Source organism: Phyllobates terribilis, unplaced genomic scaffold, assembly GCF_046119375.1.
Source record: "Phyllobates terribilis strain yellow unplaced genomic scaffold, ASM4611937v1 Scaffold_3__8_contigs__length_932513732, whole genome shotgun sequence".
In the NCBI taxonomy this organism is placed as follows: Eukaryota; Metazoa; Chordata; class Amphibia; order Anura; family Dendrobatidae; genus Phyllobates; species Phyllobates terribilis.
Genome location: NW_027362763.1, coordinates 91,466,510 through 91,484,359, shown reverse-complemented (window position 1 = coordinate 91,484,359; position 17,850 = coordinate 91,466,510). Strand labels below are relative to the sequence as shown.

Below are 17,850 nucleotides of genomic sequence, written 5' to 3'. Positions count from 1 at the left end.
GGTTGCTAAGAACTAGTATATGGGGTCGCATGTCCCCTGATTTCAGCTCCATTCTACAGCACTCATGCAGATAGCTGAGAACACCACCTGTCCCACAATGTATCAGCGCAGGCAGAATGGAGTCCAGAAAAGGAAAACTTTATTGGAAAGTTTTGCAACTTCCAAAGTTTTAGAGAAATGAAGTGCAACAGTGACATCTGGTGGTGACTATCGGTACTACATAAGACTATAAAAAAAAAAGGGGGGGGGAAACAGGGATAGATGTATCTCAATAAACATTTCATGTTACTGTTAATACACATAAATATCTGCTGATTCCATAACTTCTGTAAACTTCAGTGCATTGCCAGATGTTGCTTGCAGTATCAAAACTTTGTGGCAGGTCCTGCGTATGTCTTGTGAATATCTATGCAAATTGCCTCTTCAGAGAGGAAGAGGACTTGACTGAACTCTAGCGCCACCTATTGGAAGTAGCGATCCTAAAAGTCAGTTGTGAATATCTATAACTTTGATTATGAACTAAACTCTGCTTTATATAATGAACAATACTAAATATAAGCCAATCTGTGCAGGAATCGTTGATTAATCCTTCCAAACTTCTTATGTCGCCAGCTTCTATGCAGAGAGGGGGACCATCACTCCCGAGCTAAGGGACGTGGCCGATTTCATGTCCTCACTCATTGACAATGAATGCACTGGAGACCAAGACAAAACCTTCCAGACTCTTAAGGTATTGAATGTAAAAAAAAAATAAATTGTGAGATCTGTTCTAGTTTGCAGATCACAGATTATCGTTTTTATTTTTCTTTGATTTGCACCTCAGGCCATTGGAATTATGGGGAATGTATTGGAAGCAGCCAATCCGCAGGTCAAGTCCTCCCTTCTGAAATGTGTCAGGAGCCAAGCGCCATCACTGGAGGTGCAGAAGGCGGCCGTCCAGGCTCTACGCAAAATGTCCATCGTTGATGATGTAAGTTACTTCCATGAGAGATATATCCAGGGTTGGACTGGCCCACCAGATAGCCGGAGAATCCTCCGGTGGGCCCTGGCTTCTCCTTCAGGAGAGTTCATAGTGGAAACCTTGCAGCTGCTATGGGTCTCTTGAGCGGGGGAGAAAGGTGGGCCCTCAGAATCAAATCCTCTGGTGGGCCCAATGTTCTTCAGTCTGACACTGGATATATCCATAGATATAATCCAAGATGATCACCAGGATTTACTGTCTACCCAGAGTGACCGTTCACAAAAATTCTGTGATGTTCGTAGCATCCAGTGTCCTTTTCAACAGGGCTGCCATCTACTACGTACAATTCATAATCCTATCATTTGCTCAAGGCCGATGGACCCTTGATCCCGTTCAGGCCCTGCTACCTCTGACCTCTTTATTCAATGGCCCTGGTGGTCTCAAATAATCCTCTAATATCTGTCTAAGATATAGTATGATTGTGAAAACGATTATATACCCCAAGCATTGTATATAGCAATGGTTTCTGCACTTAAATGAAACGTGTGATCAAAAAATGACCTATGATAGAAGTGTCCAATTGTTGCTCTTATTTTATTCCCGCTTCTCCCCCTGAGTATTGCGCTTTTTGTTTTTTTTAAATCCGCCATACGGTTGCAGAGGTATGGGCCTTATTATTCAGTCATAATTTTTATGATCTTTTTGAGGGGGCGTGGTTGACTCTCTAAGGGGTGTGTCTAATTATCCTGTGGGCCACACCCCTTTGTAAAGGCCATTAAAATTACCTCTGAATAAAAAGGCCTGTATCTCTGGAACCGTTTGGCGCATTTGAATGGTGACAAATCCCCTTTAAGGGGACCAGTCTATGGACCTTCTCGTGCTTAAACACTTTAAACACCAGGTGGCGCTTTACTATGTGTCCAGGACTTGTCACCAGGAAGTTTTTTTAGCACCATGTAACTTGCAATTAATATTCATTTTTCATGATCAATGTGATATATAATGTTAGGCCATTAACAAAATGGATTTTTTGTACTCTGACTGTCCCTCCAATCATGCCTTAGGGTGCAGCACAAATGTCCTATTTTCTTTATTTTGGGAGGAGCTTTCTCCGAGGCTCATTATCGCCCCCTGCTGAGTAATGCATGTTATCATTTTTATCACAGGCTCGAAGTGCACTTGTCCAGGTCTTCCAAGATGGAAACTCGCCGGTCCAGAAGAGGCTGGCAGCCTACCTCATCCTGATGAGAAACCCTTCACCATCAGACCTTCGAAAGGTTGTTCGAACCCTCTATAAGGACGACAATGAGCAAGTGAAGAACTTTGTTGCCTCCCACATTGTTAACATTCAGAACTCCGACGCACCAGAAATGCAGGAGTAAGTCCAGACCAATCTGTAATTGTAGCATAATTTACATTATTAAAACTGAATGTCCATCATTGGACTTCATTTCTAGGTCCAGGGTTGGACTCGCCCACCAGAAAACCGGAGAATCCTCCGGTGGGCCTTGGCTTCTCCTTCAGGACAGTTCATAGCGCAAACCTTGCTGCTGCTATGGGGCTCTTGAGCAGGGGAGAAAGGTGGGCCCTCAGAATCAAATCCTCTGGTGGGCCCAATGTTCTTCAGTCTGATTCTGTCTAGGTCTATAACTACGTGCTGATTAAAGGGATTGTTCATCTTTGGGGACATTTTTTATTTTACTTAAATGAATGTATTTAATGCTGAAAATATTGTTTTGTATTTGAGTTTCAATAAGAAGTTTGCACCATTTGCCTTCTCAGCCTTCATGTTGCACTGTATTGTTGGCTTCAGAATGAGTAAACTGAGAGTCTGTCAGTGAGAACATTATGATGGATTGACAGGGAGTTTGTAAGTCTTTTATGCTGACTGTGCAGTGTAACAAAGAGCCTGTGACTCAATGGTGCAATTTTTTTTCAATGAAACCCAATTTAAAAATTTATTTTCAGCCCCAAATACATGCATTTAAATGAAAAAAGAATCATAGAATCATAGAATCATAGAATGGTAGAGTTGGAAGGGACCTCCTGGGTCATCTGGTCCAACCCCCTGCTCAAAGCAGGATTCACTAGATCATCTCAGACAGATGTCTGTCCAGCCTCTGTTTGAAGACGTCCATTGAAGGGGAACTCACCACCTCTCGTGGCAGCCTGTTCCACTCATTAATCACCCTAACTGTCAAAAAGTTTTTTCTAATATCTAATCTGTGTCTCCTCCCATTTAGTTTCATCCCATTGCTTCTAGTCTTTCCTTGTGCAAATGAGAATAAAGATGATCCTTCTACAATATGACAGCCCTTGACATATTTGTAGACAGCTATTAAGTCTCCTCTCAGTCTTCTTTTTTGCAAGCTAAACATTCCCAAATCCTGCAACCGTTCCTCATAGGACATGGTTTGCAGACCAGTCACCATTCTGGTCACTCTTCTCTGAACTTGCTCCAGTTTGTCTATGTCTTTTTTAAAATGTGGTGCCCAAAACTGTACACAGTATTCCAGATGAGGTCTGACCAAAGAGGAGTAAAGACCGATAATGACTTCACGTGATCTAGACTGTATGCTTCTGTTAATACATCCCAGAATTGTATTTGCCTTTTTTGCTGCTGCATCACACTGTTGACTCATGTTCAGTCTATGATCTATTAGTATACCTAAGTCTTTTTCACATGTACTGTTGCTTAGCTCTATTCCTCCCATTCTGTATATGCTTTTTTCATTTTTATTGCCCAGATGTAGTACTTTGCATTTTTCCCTGTTAAAAACCATTCTGTTGGTTGCTGCCCACTGCTCCAGTTTATTTAGGTCTTTTTGAATCCTCTCTCTCTCTTCTCTAGTGTTAGCTATCCCTCCTATCTTTGTGTCATCAGCAAATTTAATCAGTTTACCCTCAATTCCTTCATCTAAATCATTGATAAAGATGTTGAACAATACAGGTCCCAGGACGGAGCCCTGTGGTACCCCACTTGAGACATTCATCCAGCTGGATGTGAAGCCATTTACAACCACCCTTTGAGTCCGATCACTAAGCCAGTTATGAATCCACCTAACAGTTGCCTGGTCCATTGCATACTTGGTCATTTTTTCAATAAGGATGGTGTGAGATACTTTGTCAAATGCTTTGCTGAAGTCAAGATATACTATATCTACAGCATTTCCCTGATCCACCCAGTCAGTGATTCTGTCATAGAAGGAAATTAAGTTAGTCTGACATGACTTGTTAGTTACAAACCCATGCTGACTCTGGTTAATCACTTCATTCTTATCCATGTACTTACATACATGTTGTTTAATAATTTGTTCAAAGATCTTTCCTGGTATAGAAGTCAGACTCACCGGCCTATAGTTCCCTGGGTCCACCTTCTTCCCCTTTTTGAAGATAGGAACAACATTTGCTCTTCTCCAGTCTTCTGGGACTTCTCCTGTTCTCCAAGAATTTTCAAAGATTATGGAGAGTGGTTCTAAAATTTCTTCTACGATCTCCTTCAGTACTCTGGGGTGTAATTCATCTGGACCTGGAGACTTGAACTCATTTATGTTAGCTAAATATTCCCTCACAATCTTTCTGTTTACAGATAACTTGGATTCCTCTATTCCTTTAAAAGGACAGTGAAGATCAGTTGATGTTACATTTTCTTTCTGAGAGAAAACAGATGCAAAATAGGAATTAAAAAGTTCGGCCTTCTCAACATCCTCTCTTACCATTTCTCCATTTTCATCCTGTAAAAATCCTATAGCATCTTTGACTTTTCTTTTACTTTTGACATACCCCCAAAATCCTTTTTTATTGCTTTTGACATCTCTTGCAAGCCTTAATTCATTGTCAGCTTTAGCTAACCTGATACGTGCCCTGCAGGATCTGCAGACTGCATTATAATCTTCTTTAGATATGCCTCCCTCTTTCCATTTAATAAACATTTCTTTCTTTCTTTTTAGCATGTGTTTAAGTTCTGTGTTCATCCATCCTGGTTTCCTTAAATGCTTCCCATTCTTCCTACTTTTCGGGATTGTTAACGATTGTGCTTTGAGAATTTCATTTTTAAAAATTTCCCATCCTTCCTGGACATTTTTGTCCTTAAGGACATCCAGCCATTGGATCCCTCCTATTCTCTTTCTGAGTCTCTTAAAATCTGCCTTTCTAAAATCTAACCTTGAAGTTTGAGTCTTCACATGTCTTCCTCCTCTAGTTCTCCAAAATTCTATAATAGCATGATCGCTGCCTCCTAGGGTCCCAGCCACCTTTACCTCCTCAACCATTTCCTCCCTGTTTATAAGGATTAGATCCAAAGTAGCAGATCCCCTTGTTTTCTCCCCTACCTTTTGGAAGATAAAGTTGTCAGCAAGAGAAGATAAGAATTTGCTTGACCTGTTAGTTTTACTTGAGAGAGATTCCCAACAAATGTCTGGATAGTTGAAATCTCCCATGACCACTACGTCATATTTTTTGGAGAACTTGGTCATTTGATACATAAAGAGTTCATCCATATCTTCAGCTTGCCCAGGTGGCCTGTAGTAAATGCCTACAATGGTGTCCTTTCCGTTGTTCTCTCCTTGTATTCTTACCCAAACAGTTTCCACAGAACTCCCAGTCTCTGAAGCTTCAATCTCTGTGCAGATATACGCTTTTCTAACATACAATGCGACACCTCCTCCTCGTTTATCAAGTCTGTTTCTTGCAAATAAGTTGTATCCTTTTAGCCTTTTATTCCAATCATGTGTATCGTCCCACCAAGTTTCAGTGATTCCAATGACATCATATTCCTTTTCCTGCATTAGTAGTTCCAATTCTCCTTGTTTGTTGCCCATGCTTTGTGCATTTGTATAAAAACATTTTAGTTTGTGATTGGTTTCTCTTCCTCCCATATTTTTATTATTTAAATTGTTTTGTCTTTGTTCTTCCTTTCCACTTCCAGTAGCAGAGATCTCAATAGTATTTGTCAGCTGTATGGCTTTTTCTGGCCTTTTGCTTCCCTTCCCACATTGTTCTAGTTTAAAGCTCTTCTGATGAGTGTAGCAAGGCGACTTCCAAATACATGTTTTCCAGTCTTCGTAAGGTGCACCCCATCTCTAGCAAGTAGTCCATCGTATAGGTAATTCATTCCGTGATCCAGAAATCCAAATCCTTGTTGACGGCACCATCGACGTAGCCAGTTGTTCACCTGTAGAATCTTATTCCACCTCATTGTTCCATGGCCATCCACTGGGAGGATGGATGAGAAGACCACCTGCGCTCCCAATTCTTTCACTTTCTTGCCTAAGTCTTCAAAGTCACTGCAGATGGTTTCTAGGTCCTTTCTTGCGGTGTCATTTCTCCCCACATGTATTAGCAGGAATGGGTAGTGATCTGTAGGTCTGAAGAGTCTTGATATCCTGTCAGACACATCTTTAATTTTTGCTCATGGAAGACAGCACATTTCTCTTGAGGTTATGTCTGGTCTGCAGATAGCGGCCTCTGTTCCTCTTAACAGGGAATCCCCCATGACCACCACTCTCCGTTTTTTCTTCACAACATTCTTCTTTCTCCATCCAGGAGGATTCTGAGGGCTTACAAGGTTATTCATTGCTGGCAAAGTCTTATTTTGCTGTATTTCTTCATGGTTCTCCTGCGTGAGAGCCTGGTACTGGTTCCTGAGCAGTATGGGTGCTGACTGCCTCTCGATCCTCCTGCTTCTGTGGGTCACATGCTTCCATTCCTCTGTTTCCTCAGGTGCAGTTCGAATTTGTTCTCTTTCTGAATCATGAAGAGATAATTCTGCTCTGTCTAAGAACTCTTCACCTTCCTTAATGATTTTCAAGGTAGTTAACCTCTCTTCTAGATTTCGCAACTTTTCCTCCAACAGGGACACAAGCTTGCATTTCTGGCATGTGAAGTTTGGCTTTTCCACTGGCAAGTCTGTGAACATGTAGCAGGATATGCAGCTCACCAAATGGCTCCTGGACTCTTCCATGTTCTTATTGTTAGTGTTCTGAAAACAGTGAAAAAAGCTTAAAAAAAAAGCTTAAAAATGCGTGCGCCAGTGGGCGCGCGGTTTACCGATGTCCTCTTTTCAGCTCCAACAGCCAAAATCCAGTGTTCTTTGAGCTCGCGGAGACTCTTTCTTCACTTACCCCAAAATGCAGTGGGAATATGCAAATTATCTCCTCAGGACTCCTCCCCTGGTTTACCGATGTCCTCTTTTCAGCTCCAACAGCCAAAATCCAGTGTTCTTTGAGCTCGCGGAGACTCTTCACTTACCCCAAAATGCAGTGGGAATATGCAAATTATCTCCTCAGGACTCCTCCCCTGGTTTAGGTCAAGACAACCCTTCTATAATATAGGCAATGGAACTCTGATCTTTTTTAACACTGAGCTCCAAATTCTCTGCTTCCTTTCACATGGTCAAAGAATTATAAAATCCTGGCTGTATACAGTCACCACTAGGGGGAGCTTAGAGAACACAAGCGTATACAGCTTCTATTGAGTTCAGTAATAACTGTATAAATCCCTATGGATGGAGCTCCCCCTAGTGATGTTTGCAAGAATGCAGAATTTTATGATTTAAAGGGATATTTCACTGTTATAACCTTTTCACAGGATGGAGATAACTGCAAGAAATGGAGTGATAACTGTTTAAATGGAGCGATGGTCTCGGATGCGTGCTGCTACTTCATTAGTTTCTTTGGGACCTGTGGCGCAAATGCGACCACAGTTCTACTCAGATGGGGGACACAAGACACTATTCAGTGTTGACTCAGCAGTCACACCCCACCAATATCACCTATCCAAATAATGGAATAGTCCTTTAACTGACTGTGATAAGTTGAGCAGAAGGTTTGGAACTCTGTGTCAGCCAGACTGATTTCCATCAGATATTGTGACTTGAGCCAATATATAATTTTGGATTTGATTTGGTCACTTTAATTCATTGCTCTCATCCTTTAGTCTCCTGTGGTCCTGATTTGCCTACCATCTTTCTTCTCAGGCTGAAAAGCAAACTAGAAGAGGCCCTAAAGTCAAATGGCGTTCCCGCTATCGTCAGCGATTTCACAAAATTTTCAAAAAATTATCAAATCTCCAAGACTGTGGATGTTCTAGTGTTGGCGGAGAATTTAGAGGCCAAAGTGGAAGGAAACATCATTTATGATTCTACTGGCTATATGCCCAGAGAAGTCCTGCTGGAGACAACGCTGAATGTGTTCGGAAAGTCTGTGGATATGTTTGAGGTAAGGAGACGGCATGTAATGAGCGGAGCCACGGATGCCATAAATGACATAGGGGAGGCTGAGACTAGAGTAGTACCCAGTTAAAAAAATATATAGTTATATAATATATGGAGGAAAGGGGGGGGAGGCAGCACAGATTTTACTCATGTTGCACCACTATAATTTGTCTATTTTTTAAAGGGGACATTTTACTGGATTTTTTTCATCTAAACTGACTAGCTCCTCCAATTGCTACTTTTCCACTGATTCTGGAACAGTTTCTCTTTCTCTTCTGTACCCCTCCGTTCCAAAGTTATGCCCCAGGTAATAAAGGTGCAAATTATTCACTACAAATAACTGGGCGTGTACTACAGAACTTCTTTGTGGGTGTGGCCATGTTTTGATTGGCCAGCATCAAAAAAGAAAAAACAAACACCCACAGTGGTGTATTCTCGATTGGTTGAAGGGAACACTTACATCATGATTACCAGGGGGCATAACTTAGGAACGGAGAGACATAGAAGAAAAAGAAAAACTGTTCCAGAATCAGTGGAGCAGTACCAATTGTAGGAGAGTCAGTTTAAATAAAAGAAATCCAGTGAAAGGACCTCTTTAAATGGCTTTTTCTATCAAAACTTATCACACAATAGGTAATAAATGTTTAATTGTTGGGGGTGCGACTGTTCGGACACCCACCATTTAGGAGAACGAGAGTCCCTGGTTCTCCTCCGTGAATGGAGCGGTAGTTCTGATGTGTGACCACATAGACCGTCATACTGATCAGTGATTGGTTATTTTCCAAAGATTGGCCTTGAAGGTAAAGGCTTTGAACCAACCCTCGACGCTCTGTTTGGTAAGGAAGGCTTCTTCCCTGACACCACCACAAAGGCCTTGTACTGGGTGGATGGAAAAGTTCCCGACAAAGTCACTGAAATTTTGTACAAGTGGTTTGGAATCTCCAGACAGGACAAGCAGAACCAGGTAAGATATGATACAATGCAATGACTGACTATAGGAAAGTACAGAAAGTATATGATATATGCTATCTTACACTGCAGGACCTGAAGAAGGCTGTACTCTACAACGTGGAGAAGCTGGTACGGGAAGTCGGCTCTAGCAATGCCCCAGAGGCCAAAGCATACCTGGAGATCCTCGGTAAAGAACTGGGTTACATTAAGTTGAGCGACTTCAAGATGCTGGGAAGTATGATGCTGAAGAGCTTCCAATCTGCACAGGACTTCCCTGGAAAGGTAGCTATATGATAGTGAAGATTTGATATTTTAAAGGCATGGTCCCACCAGGAAATATATTCATTGTATAGATCATAAAAATCTGCAAGATTAATAAATGATCCAGTGACTAGTTATGACCTTTTCTTACACACTATGGCGCCTCCTGGTGTTCAAAATGTATAGCACTGTGCATGTCCACCTAATGAGCTGAGTGCTGGTGGTCACACATGCTCGGTTCTCCCTCCTCACAGTCAGATAGGAATAGCTTTCTGCCTGCTTGTCAGGGAAGGAGCATAGCCTCTGCCGTAGGAGACTCCTTCTCCAACAAATATAGGAAGGGGCTATATTGTCATTTTATTTTCCCTACATCAAAATGCAGATTAGATATTTAAACGGTCAATCAAGCCGAGAGATTTCAGCTCCGAAGCAGCTGCACACGATATTACAGGCTGTAACTCGGGATTAGTATAAGTTCTAGGCGCAGAAGTTACTTCCAGCTCAGCAATTATTTTAGAATCAAAGTCAATGTTAGGGTAATTTTTGGAAGATGGCTCTAAATTTCATGACTAATGGTTAACAAGGTGTCACACAGGAGATTAGATTTTATTTTGAGGTAGAATGTAAAAAAAGTAAAATAGTGCAAATATATTGATAAATGTGGGCCACCAGGTCCATCTATTTGAAAAAATTGTCTGCAGTACCGTATTTTGAACAGCAGATGGCAGATGTGAGACCTTATTGTTATCCAACACTAAATTGTAGACTATACAAGGGCAGGATGAGCATGGTGATTTTTGGTTGATGATGACATACTGTAAACTTTTGACAGGCTGCAATTTATATCAAAGCCATTGGGTGAAATAAGTATTGTAATTTTAATAAAACAAAAGCATTTTCATCTATCACCATTGGGAGATTTATGTATTATACCGATGATCTGATAATTGAATGTTTTTCTATGTAATGTTCTAGATTGCACAGATTTTCTCCGGAGGTCTCGACAGTGACCTCTTCATCCACTACATCTTCATGGACAATCAGTTCTCCCTCCCAACCGGATCTGGTCTTCAGCTCCAAGTATCTCTATCCGGAATAATTGCTCCGGGTACAAAGGCCGGAATAAAAACTAAAAACATGGATGTAAGTTATGTTTTTTTCGGTTGTCTCCTACGATTAATCCCTTTCTTCCAAAAAAGCTCCCATGAAAATAAGTTGATTACAGGTAATCCTGCTCCAGCAATCAGCGGTGTGATGTCAGGCAGCACATGTTCTCTTGTCCTGCAGCTCCCCCGCAGGCGAAATGAGGCATTACACAATTCTCATTAAAGTCCATGTTTATGTAATCTATGAACATGTTGTGTCCTCCAGAGCGAGAGACAATCTTTCTTGCAACTCTAAATAAGAGTCAGTGATGACTTGGAGACTCTCTTTAATTAAAGCGTCCAGCCGCTTCATACTGCTAAAAAAAATATAAAATATTTTATAAAAAGAAATATTTTTCTGCCGATACAACAGCCATTACTTTACAAGACCCAGAGCTGATGAATGAGGGCGGCTTCTCGTCCTCATCCTCACTCTGCAGACTACTAGATATTGAGGACCAGTTGTATGGATTTATAGGATTATTCATGTTCTCCGCAGGTAAAGTCATTTTCCCTGAATCCGGCAGTTGCAGTGGAGTTTGTTACACAGATAGGAATCCAGATTCCAGAGTTTTCCAGACACGCCGTCCAAATGAACACCAACATCTACCATGAATCCGGGGTCCAGGCGCGAATCTCCATGAGAGATGGACAGTTCAAGGTCTCCATTCCTGCACCTACTACACCAACAAAACTCATCAGCATCAAGTAAGAGAAGGAGGGATGGATAGATAGATAGATAAATAGATAATATATAGATAGATAGATAATAGGTAGATGATAGATAGATAGATGATAGATAGATAGATAATGGATAGATAGATAGATAGATAGATAGATAGATATGGATAGATAGATAATAGGTAGATGATAGATAGATAGATATGGGATAGATAGATAGATAATAGGTAGATAATAGATAGATAGATAGATAATAGGTAGATAATAGATAGATAGATAGATATGGGATAGATAGATAGATATGGGATTGGTAGATAGATAGATATGATAGATAGATAGATAGATATGGGATATAGATAGATAAGAGATAGATAGATAGATATAATAGATAGATAGATAGATATATAGATAGATAGATAGATATGGGATAGATAGATAGATAGATAGATAGATATAATAGATAGATAGATAGATATGGGATAGATAGATAGATATGGGATATATAGATAGATAAGAGATAGATAATAGATAGATAGATATAATAGATAGATAGATATAATAGATAGATGATAGATACATATGGGATAGATAGATAGATAGATATAATAGATAGATAGATAGATATGGGATATATAGATAGATAATAGATAGATATAATAGATATATATAATAGATAGATAGATATGGGATACATAGATAGATACATATGGGATAGATAGATAGATAGATAGATATAATAGATAGATAGACAGATAGATAGATAGATAGATATGGGATATATAGATAGATAGATATAATAGATAGATAGATAGATAGATATGGGATAGATAGATAGATATAATAGATAGATAGATAGATAGATATGGGATAGATAGATAGATATAATAGATAGATAGATAGATAGATAGATAGATGATAGATAGATAGATAGATATGGGATATATAGATAGATAGATAGATAGATAGATATGGGATATATAGATAGATAGATAGATAGATAGATAGATAGATAGATAGATATGGGATATATAGATAGATAGATAGATGATAGATAGATAGATAGATAGATAGATATGGGATATATAGATAGATAGATATATAGATAGATAGATAGATATGGGATATATAGATAGATAGATAGATAGATAGATAGATATGGGATATATAGATAGATAGATAGATAGATATGGGATATATAGATAGATAGATAGATGATAGATAGATAGATAGATAGATATGGGATATATAGATAGATAGATAGATAGATAGATAGATAGATATGGGATATATAGATAGATAGATAGATAGATATATAGATAGATAGATAGATATGGGATATATAGATAGATAGATATATAGATAGATAGATAGATAGATAGATATGGGATATATAGATAGATAGATAGATAGATAGATAGATATGGGATATATAGATAGATAGATATATAGATAGATAGATAGATAGATAGATATGGGATATATAGATAGATAGATATATAGATAGATAGATAGATAGATAGATATGGGATATATAGATAGATAGATAGATAGATAGATAGATATGGGATATATAGATAGATAGATAGATAGATAGATATATAGATAGATAGATGATAGATAGATAGATAGATAGATATGGGATATATAGATAGATAGATATATAGATAGATAGATAGATATGGGATATATAGATAGATAGATAGATAGATATGGGATATATAGATAGATAGATAGATAGATATATAGATAGATAGATAGATAGATATGGGATATATAGATAGATAGATATATAGATGGATAGATAGATAGATAGATATGGGATATATAGATAGATAGATAGATAGATAGATAGATAGATATGGGATATATAGATAGATAGATAGATAGATATATAGATAGATAGATAGATAGATAGATATGGGATATATAGATAGATAGATATATAGATAGATAGATAGATAGATAGATAGATAGATAGATATGGGATATATAGATAGATAGATAGATAGATAGATAGATAGATATGGGATATATAGATAGATAGATAGATAGATATATAGATAGATAGATAGATAGATAGATATGGGATATATAGATAGATATAATAGATATTTGTTTTTTTGTGAAACTGTAAATAACAACTTGTTCTGTTCCCTAATTCAGCAACAAGGTCACTTTGATCTTTCCTTCGAAGACGGAGGTGCTGCCTTCCATTGTTGAGAACAGAGAGGAGCAGACGACTTGCCGGCCTCTTCTCCCGGGGCTGAACGCCTGCACCAGCGTTGCTTACTCTAACGCCAGCTCTATGGACAGCGCTCCTTACTTCCCACTCACCGGAGAGACCAGGTAACACATATTTTTCGTCCTTGCTCACAGTTGCACATGATATTCTCTGCTTTTTCTTTACCAAATTCTAGTAGGAGATGAGTAATTTGCGCTTGCTTTGGGCACAATAAGAGCTGTATATATTTCTATAGGGTGAGCGAAAAAATAAGTATTGTTTTTCTTGCATTTTGTAAGGTATGAATTTGAGATCCAACCAACAGGAGAGGTGCAAGCATATTCCCTGACTGCAGGTTACAGGCTGAACAGGCAAGAACAGGACCTGGTGGACACTATTCAAATCTCCGCTCAAGCAGAAGGTAATAACATTTCTAGAGGTTTTGTATGGACTAGGAAGAGTATTTTTATTTTTCTGAGAAGAGCGCCACCCTTGGGCTGTGTCTGGTATTGCAGCTCATCAACTTTTAAGTCAATGAAGCTGAACTGCACTTGCCAGACACAACCCATTGACAAGAGTGTCTCTGAGAAAAGTAAATCTGAGTTTTTGGAGAATATAAGACCTCAATAAATTCTGCTTTACAGGAGTGAAGGCGTCAGAGGCGCGGCTGACCATCACATATAACCGCAACAGGATTATTTTGACGAGTAACATGGAAATCCCAGAAGCCAACATCAATTTTGGTGGCAGCATAAGAGTCAATGATGAATCCAGCGATTTCCAGAGATCATTCGCTCTCATCGCCGAACTCAACAACCAGCGGGTCTCAGAAGTCACCTTCACAGGGAGACTTAGGTAACTTGCTGTGAAATTTAAGTCTTGCCTTTGAGCTAGAAAATTAAGCTCAGCAGCTCTGCTCCGATTGACTGCAGACGGTTGCTAATTTTGGTGATTGGCTGCAGCGCTGTCAATATGAGCAATAACAGACACCGGGATTAGAGTTGGATACTCAGCGCTGGACCCGTGGAGGTGGGGGAGTAAAGAACAGTTTGTTTGTTTTTAACTGGAAAACCCCTTTTTACGCTATTTGCGCCAAATCCTGCCCAGCAGAGAACCGGTAACACAAGTCCTCCACCATGGACATGAGTAGGGATTCCATCAGTCAGACTTACCCCTATGTAACGCTTAGTATTTATCCAATGGAGAGGTGACTTTTTTAGGCTGGAATCCCCCTTTAAATTTATACAAAAAAGATTTCTAGAGCATTTTCCTTTTCCTAGAAGCAAAAGCTTTACTACATTATAATTTTTTTCCCCTTTATCTCTTCATAGTAACTTCATACGGTCAAGAACATCGTCTACAGCACTGACCAATACTAACCTTCTTCATGTTAATGGCTGCCCTCTTTGTTTTCTCTGTACAGGTATGATGGCCGCACCGAAGGTGCCCTTAGTGGCGAGCTTCTGATACCAAGGCTACAAGTGGAAGCCAAAGCCGATGCCATCCTTAGGAAAGTACTGAATGACTTCTCCCTTCAGCTCAAGTCTTCTGCCACAGTCTGTGCCTTGTCCGGATCACAAAACCTCGTGTTCACCTATGGTAAGTTCAGTTCATCAGTTTCGTTGGAGATATTAGTGTCCCCGTAGACTCACGGTCTACAGACACACCATAGTCTTCATGTATTTATCGATATTGACCCCATTGGAATAAATTTTTACCTGTTCTTTGTGCATTAAGACAATGAAAAGGTTGAGTTAGACTGGAACACGGCCTCCAACAGCAACGTAGAAAAGATTATCTCAACATTGCCAGACGTCAGATTCTCCGACCTCGCCAGTTATCCCGAATCTCTAAAGAGCTACGCCAACAAAGTCATGGATCATAAAGTGGCTCAGACAGACATGACTATCCGCCATATTGCTTCTCAGTTCATAGTGGTAAGTTTTCATTGACATCGTGCCTACAAGACTGTGATCTCTGGAAGCCATGGGAATGTATTGGGCATCAAGCATAAGCATTCTCCACCCCTTCTGTCATGTCATTAAGACTTCTACTAACACATCAATGGGGATCCCCACCAAAGCAAGGTGGGGATCACCACTTTGGTGGGGATCACCACTGATGTTTTAGTACTGTAGAAGTCTTAATGACAGAAGACCCAACAAACTAGCATTTTGCTCCTTCATTGGGTGATTAACAGCCTGTTTAGGCTGCCTGGTTATCGGGAACTGAAGATTAGGAACATTTGTTCTTGATAATTGGCTAGTGTATATGCTGCCTAAGGGATGGGGAAGTCTTAGGGTATTTTCACTGCTCACACACTGGACAGATACTGTATGCAACAGATTTTTCTTCCAGAATTTTGTATATAGTGGCAAGTGTAAGGTCAGATATAAAAGAAGGGTAGCAGAATTATGAATCCTGCTCTGGATGATAATAATGTAAAAGGTTGATTTGATAAATATTTGCAAATATATTTACATTGGATCAGGTCTGCATACTGCAAATATATTGGGGAGAGGAGCTTTACATGAATGTAGGGTTGTGTTATATCTAATTAAATCATATGTTTCTTTTAGGCTTCCAATAATTGGTTGCAGGCGGCTTCAAAGGATAGTCCATACGCACAAACTCTCAGCAACAAGCTGCAAGCATTGAGAGATCTGAACTTGCAGGAACTTGGAATTCCGGATTTCCCTGGTAACCTTTTCTTAAATAGGTAATTGATGCTTTATACACTCATGGCGGAGCTAAGGTTGTGATTGTACCCTACAAATAGTGATATCTGTAATTTTTCATATGACTTCTGTTGTGCAGATGCACGCAGGGTAGAGAGTCAGAATAGCTCAGTTCCTATTTAAGTAAATGGGAGCTGAGCTGCAGTACCAAAAATGGCCACTAGATTGAATGGAGCCTGGCTCCTCTATACACGGTATACATACAGCAGCAACGGTGCAGCAAACAGGGGCTTGGTGGGTTTGCCAGGTGTCGGACCCCGACTGATCTGATATTGATGACCTATCCGAATGACTCCTTTATCTTGAAAATTTCAGCTTTGCTACACCTACTAATGGTTGTATTGTTTCTCACCTTCCAAGAATTTACAGAAACCCATTTATAATCACTCTGTTCATTATTTTTACAGTGATGGAAAGATCAGATATACATTTAACAAAGAAAGTACCACCATCAATATCCCACTACCGTTTGCGGGAAAGTCATCTCACCAACTGGTGGCCAAAACTTTGAGGTCTCCATCATTAGAACTGCAGTCAGTGGGATTAAATATCCCAGCACGGGAGTTCAAAGTCCCAGCCTTCACAATTCCTGAGTATTACCAACTAAAAGTACCTTTGCTTGGAGTTTTGGATCTGTCGTCTAACATCAACAGCAACTACTATAACTGGTCTGCATCGTACATGGGCGGAAACACTACAAGTGATATCCAGAGTTACGCTTTGAGATACCAAATGAGAGCAGACTGCATCGTGGATATTCTTTCATACAACATTTATGGTAAGTCATTTTTTCATTGTCATCTGCATCCCATAATATTTTATAGCCTGCGACTTCCACTGAAATGACTGGAAATGGAAACTTTTTCATAATTTTCTTCCGGAGTTCATGTGGGAATCTTATATCACTGTTGGAGTCCCTTGCCATTCTGTACAAATCTAAGGAGACATAGAAAGCAAGTTTTTCTTGGACAAATAAACACATAAGCCCTTAAGTCACAAAAATTTTGAGATGACTTCTAATTCTCTTGAAGGTGTTGTCTGGTCAGACCCCTTTCAAAATGAAGTCCTGCTCACTCTACCCCTGGCAAAAAGTGATTCCACAGCTTGCCAGGTGGGAAAAATCCAATAACACATGGTAGACATCCATATGAGTTCATCTTGAGTCTTTGAAACCAAGTCACCCAAAAAGAGCGTTCTCCCAATCAAGGGTCAACTTTTTTGATGTCCATATGCTCTAATGGGGCATGAGGACAAGTGATGACTACTTTGACCAAATCATTGTATCTGGCATTGCAGTCCCATGGCCCTTTTTTCTTAAGATTGTTAATGGTTTCGGGATCCAGAAGAGATGCCATCAATCATTACAAATATGTGCAATCAAATTAGATATATCTAAAAAAGTTGCTGCTCAAATCAATCGATTTGAATAAACCTGATCCACTACATATATCTGTAATCTCAGAATTATTCTTTATTCTGCATCAATGGTTGCTGATAAATAGCGAATAGAGAGGTTTCCATCTCTTAAAGAGACCTATCACCACATCAAAAGTGGCCAGTTTTTGTTCTTGTTTTACTTCTGGTACCCCCCTGAGTATTCTGGTTTTTGTTTTTTTAAAATCCGACATATTGTTCCAGAAATATGGGTCCTTTTTATTTAGTGGTAATTTTCATTGTCT

At 39.5% G+C, this 17,850-nt stretch overlaps 1 protein-coding gene across 2 annotated transcripts in view; it reads left to right on the top strand.

Annotated features, from left to right (window-relative positions):
* Window positions 1-17,850, top strand: part of APOB (apolipoprotein B) — a 40,924-nt gene that overhangs the window by 11,376 nt on the left and 11,698 nt on the right. For both annotated transcript variants that reach the window (XM_073674049.1, XM_073674048.1), the window contains 15 exons: window positions 613-730; window positions 824-970; window positions 2,128-2,339; window positions 7,938-8,178; window positions 8,962-9,138; window positions 9,216-9,407; window positions 10,362-10,529; window positions 11,031-11,239; window positions 13,376-13,558; window positions 13,733-13,854; window positions 14,078-14,288; window positions 14,857-15,032; window positions 15,171-15,370; window positions 16,013-16,152; window positions 16,579-16,949. In XM_073674049.1, coding sequence (XP_073530150.1) covers window positions 613-730; window positions 824-970; window positions 2,128-2,339; window positions 7,938-8,178; window positions 8,962-9,138; window positions 9,216-9,407; window positions 10,362-10,529; window positions 11,031-11,239; window positions 13,376-13,558; window positions 13,733-13,854; window positions 14,078-14,288; window positions 14,857-15,032; window positions 15,171-15,370; window positions 16,013-16,152; window positions 16,579-16,949 — 2,867 coding nt within the window. The remainder of the gene's footprint in view (window positions 1-612; window positions 731-823; window positions 971-2,127; window positions 2,340-7,937; window positions 8,179-8,961; window positions 9,139-9,215; window positions 9,408-10,361; window positions 10,530-11,030; window positions 11,240-13,375; window positions 13,559-13,732; window positions 13,855-14,077; window positions 14,289-14,856; window positions 15,033-15,170; window positions 15,371-16,012; window positions 16,153-16,578; window positions 16,950-17,850) is intronic.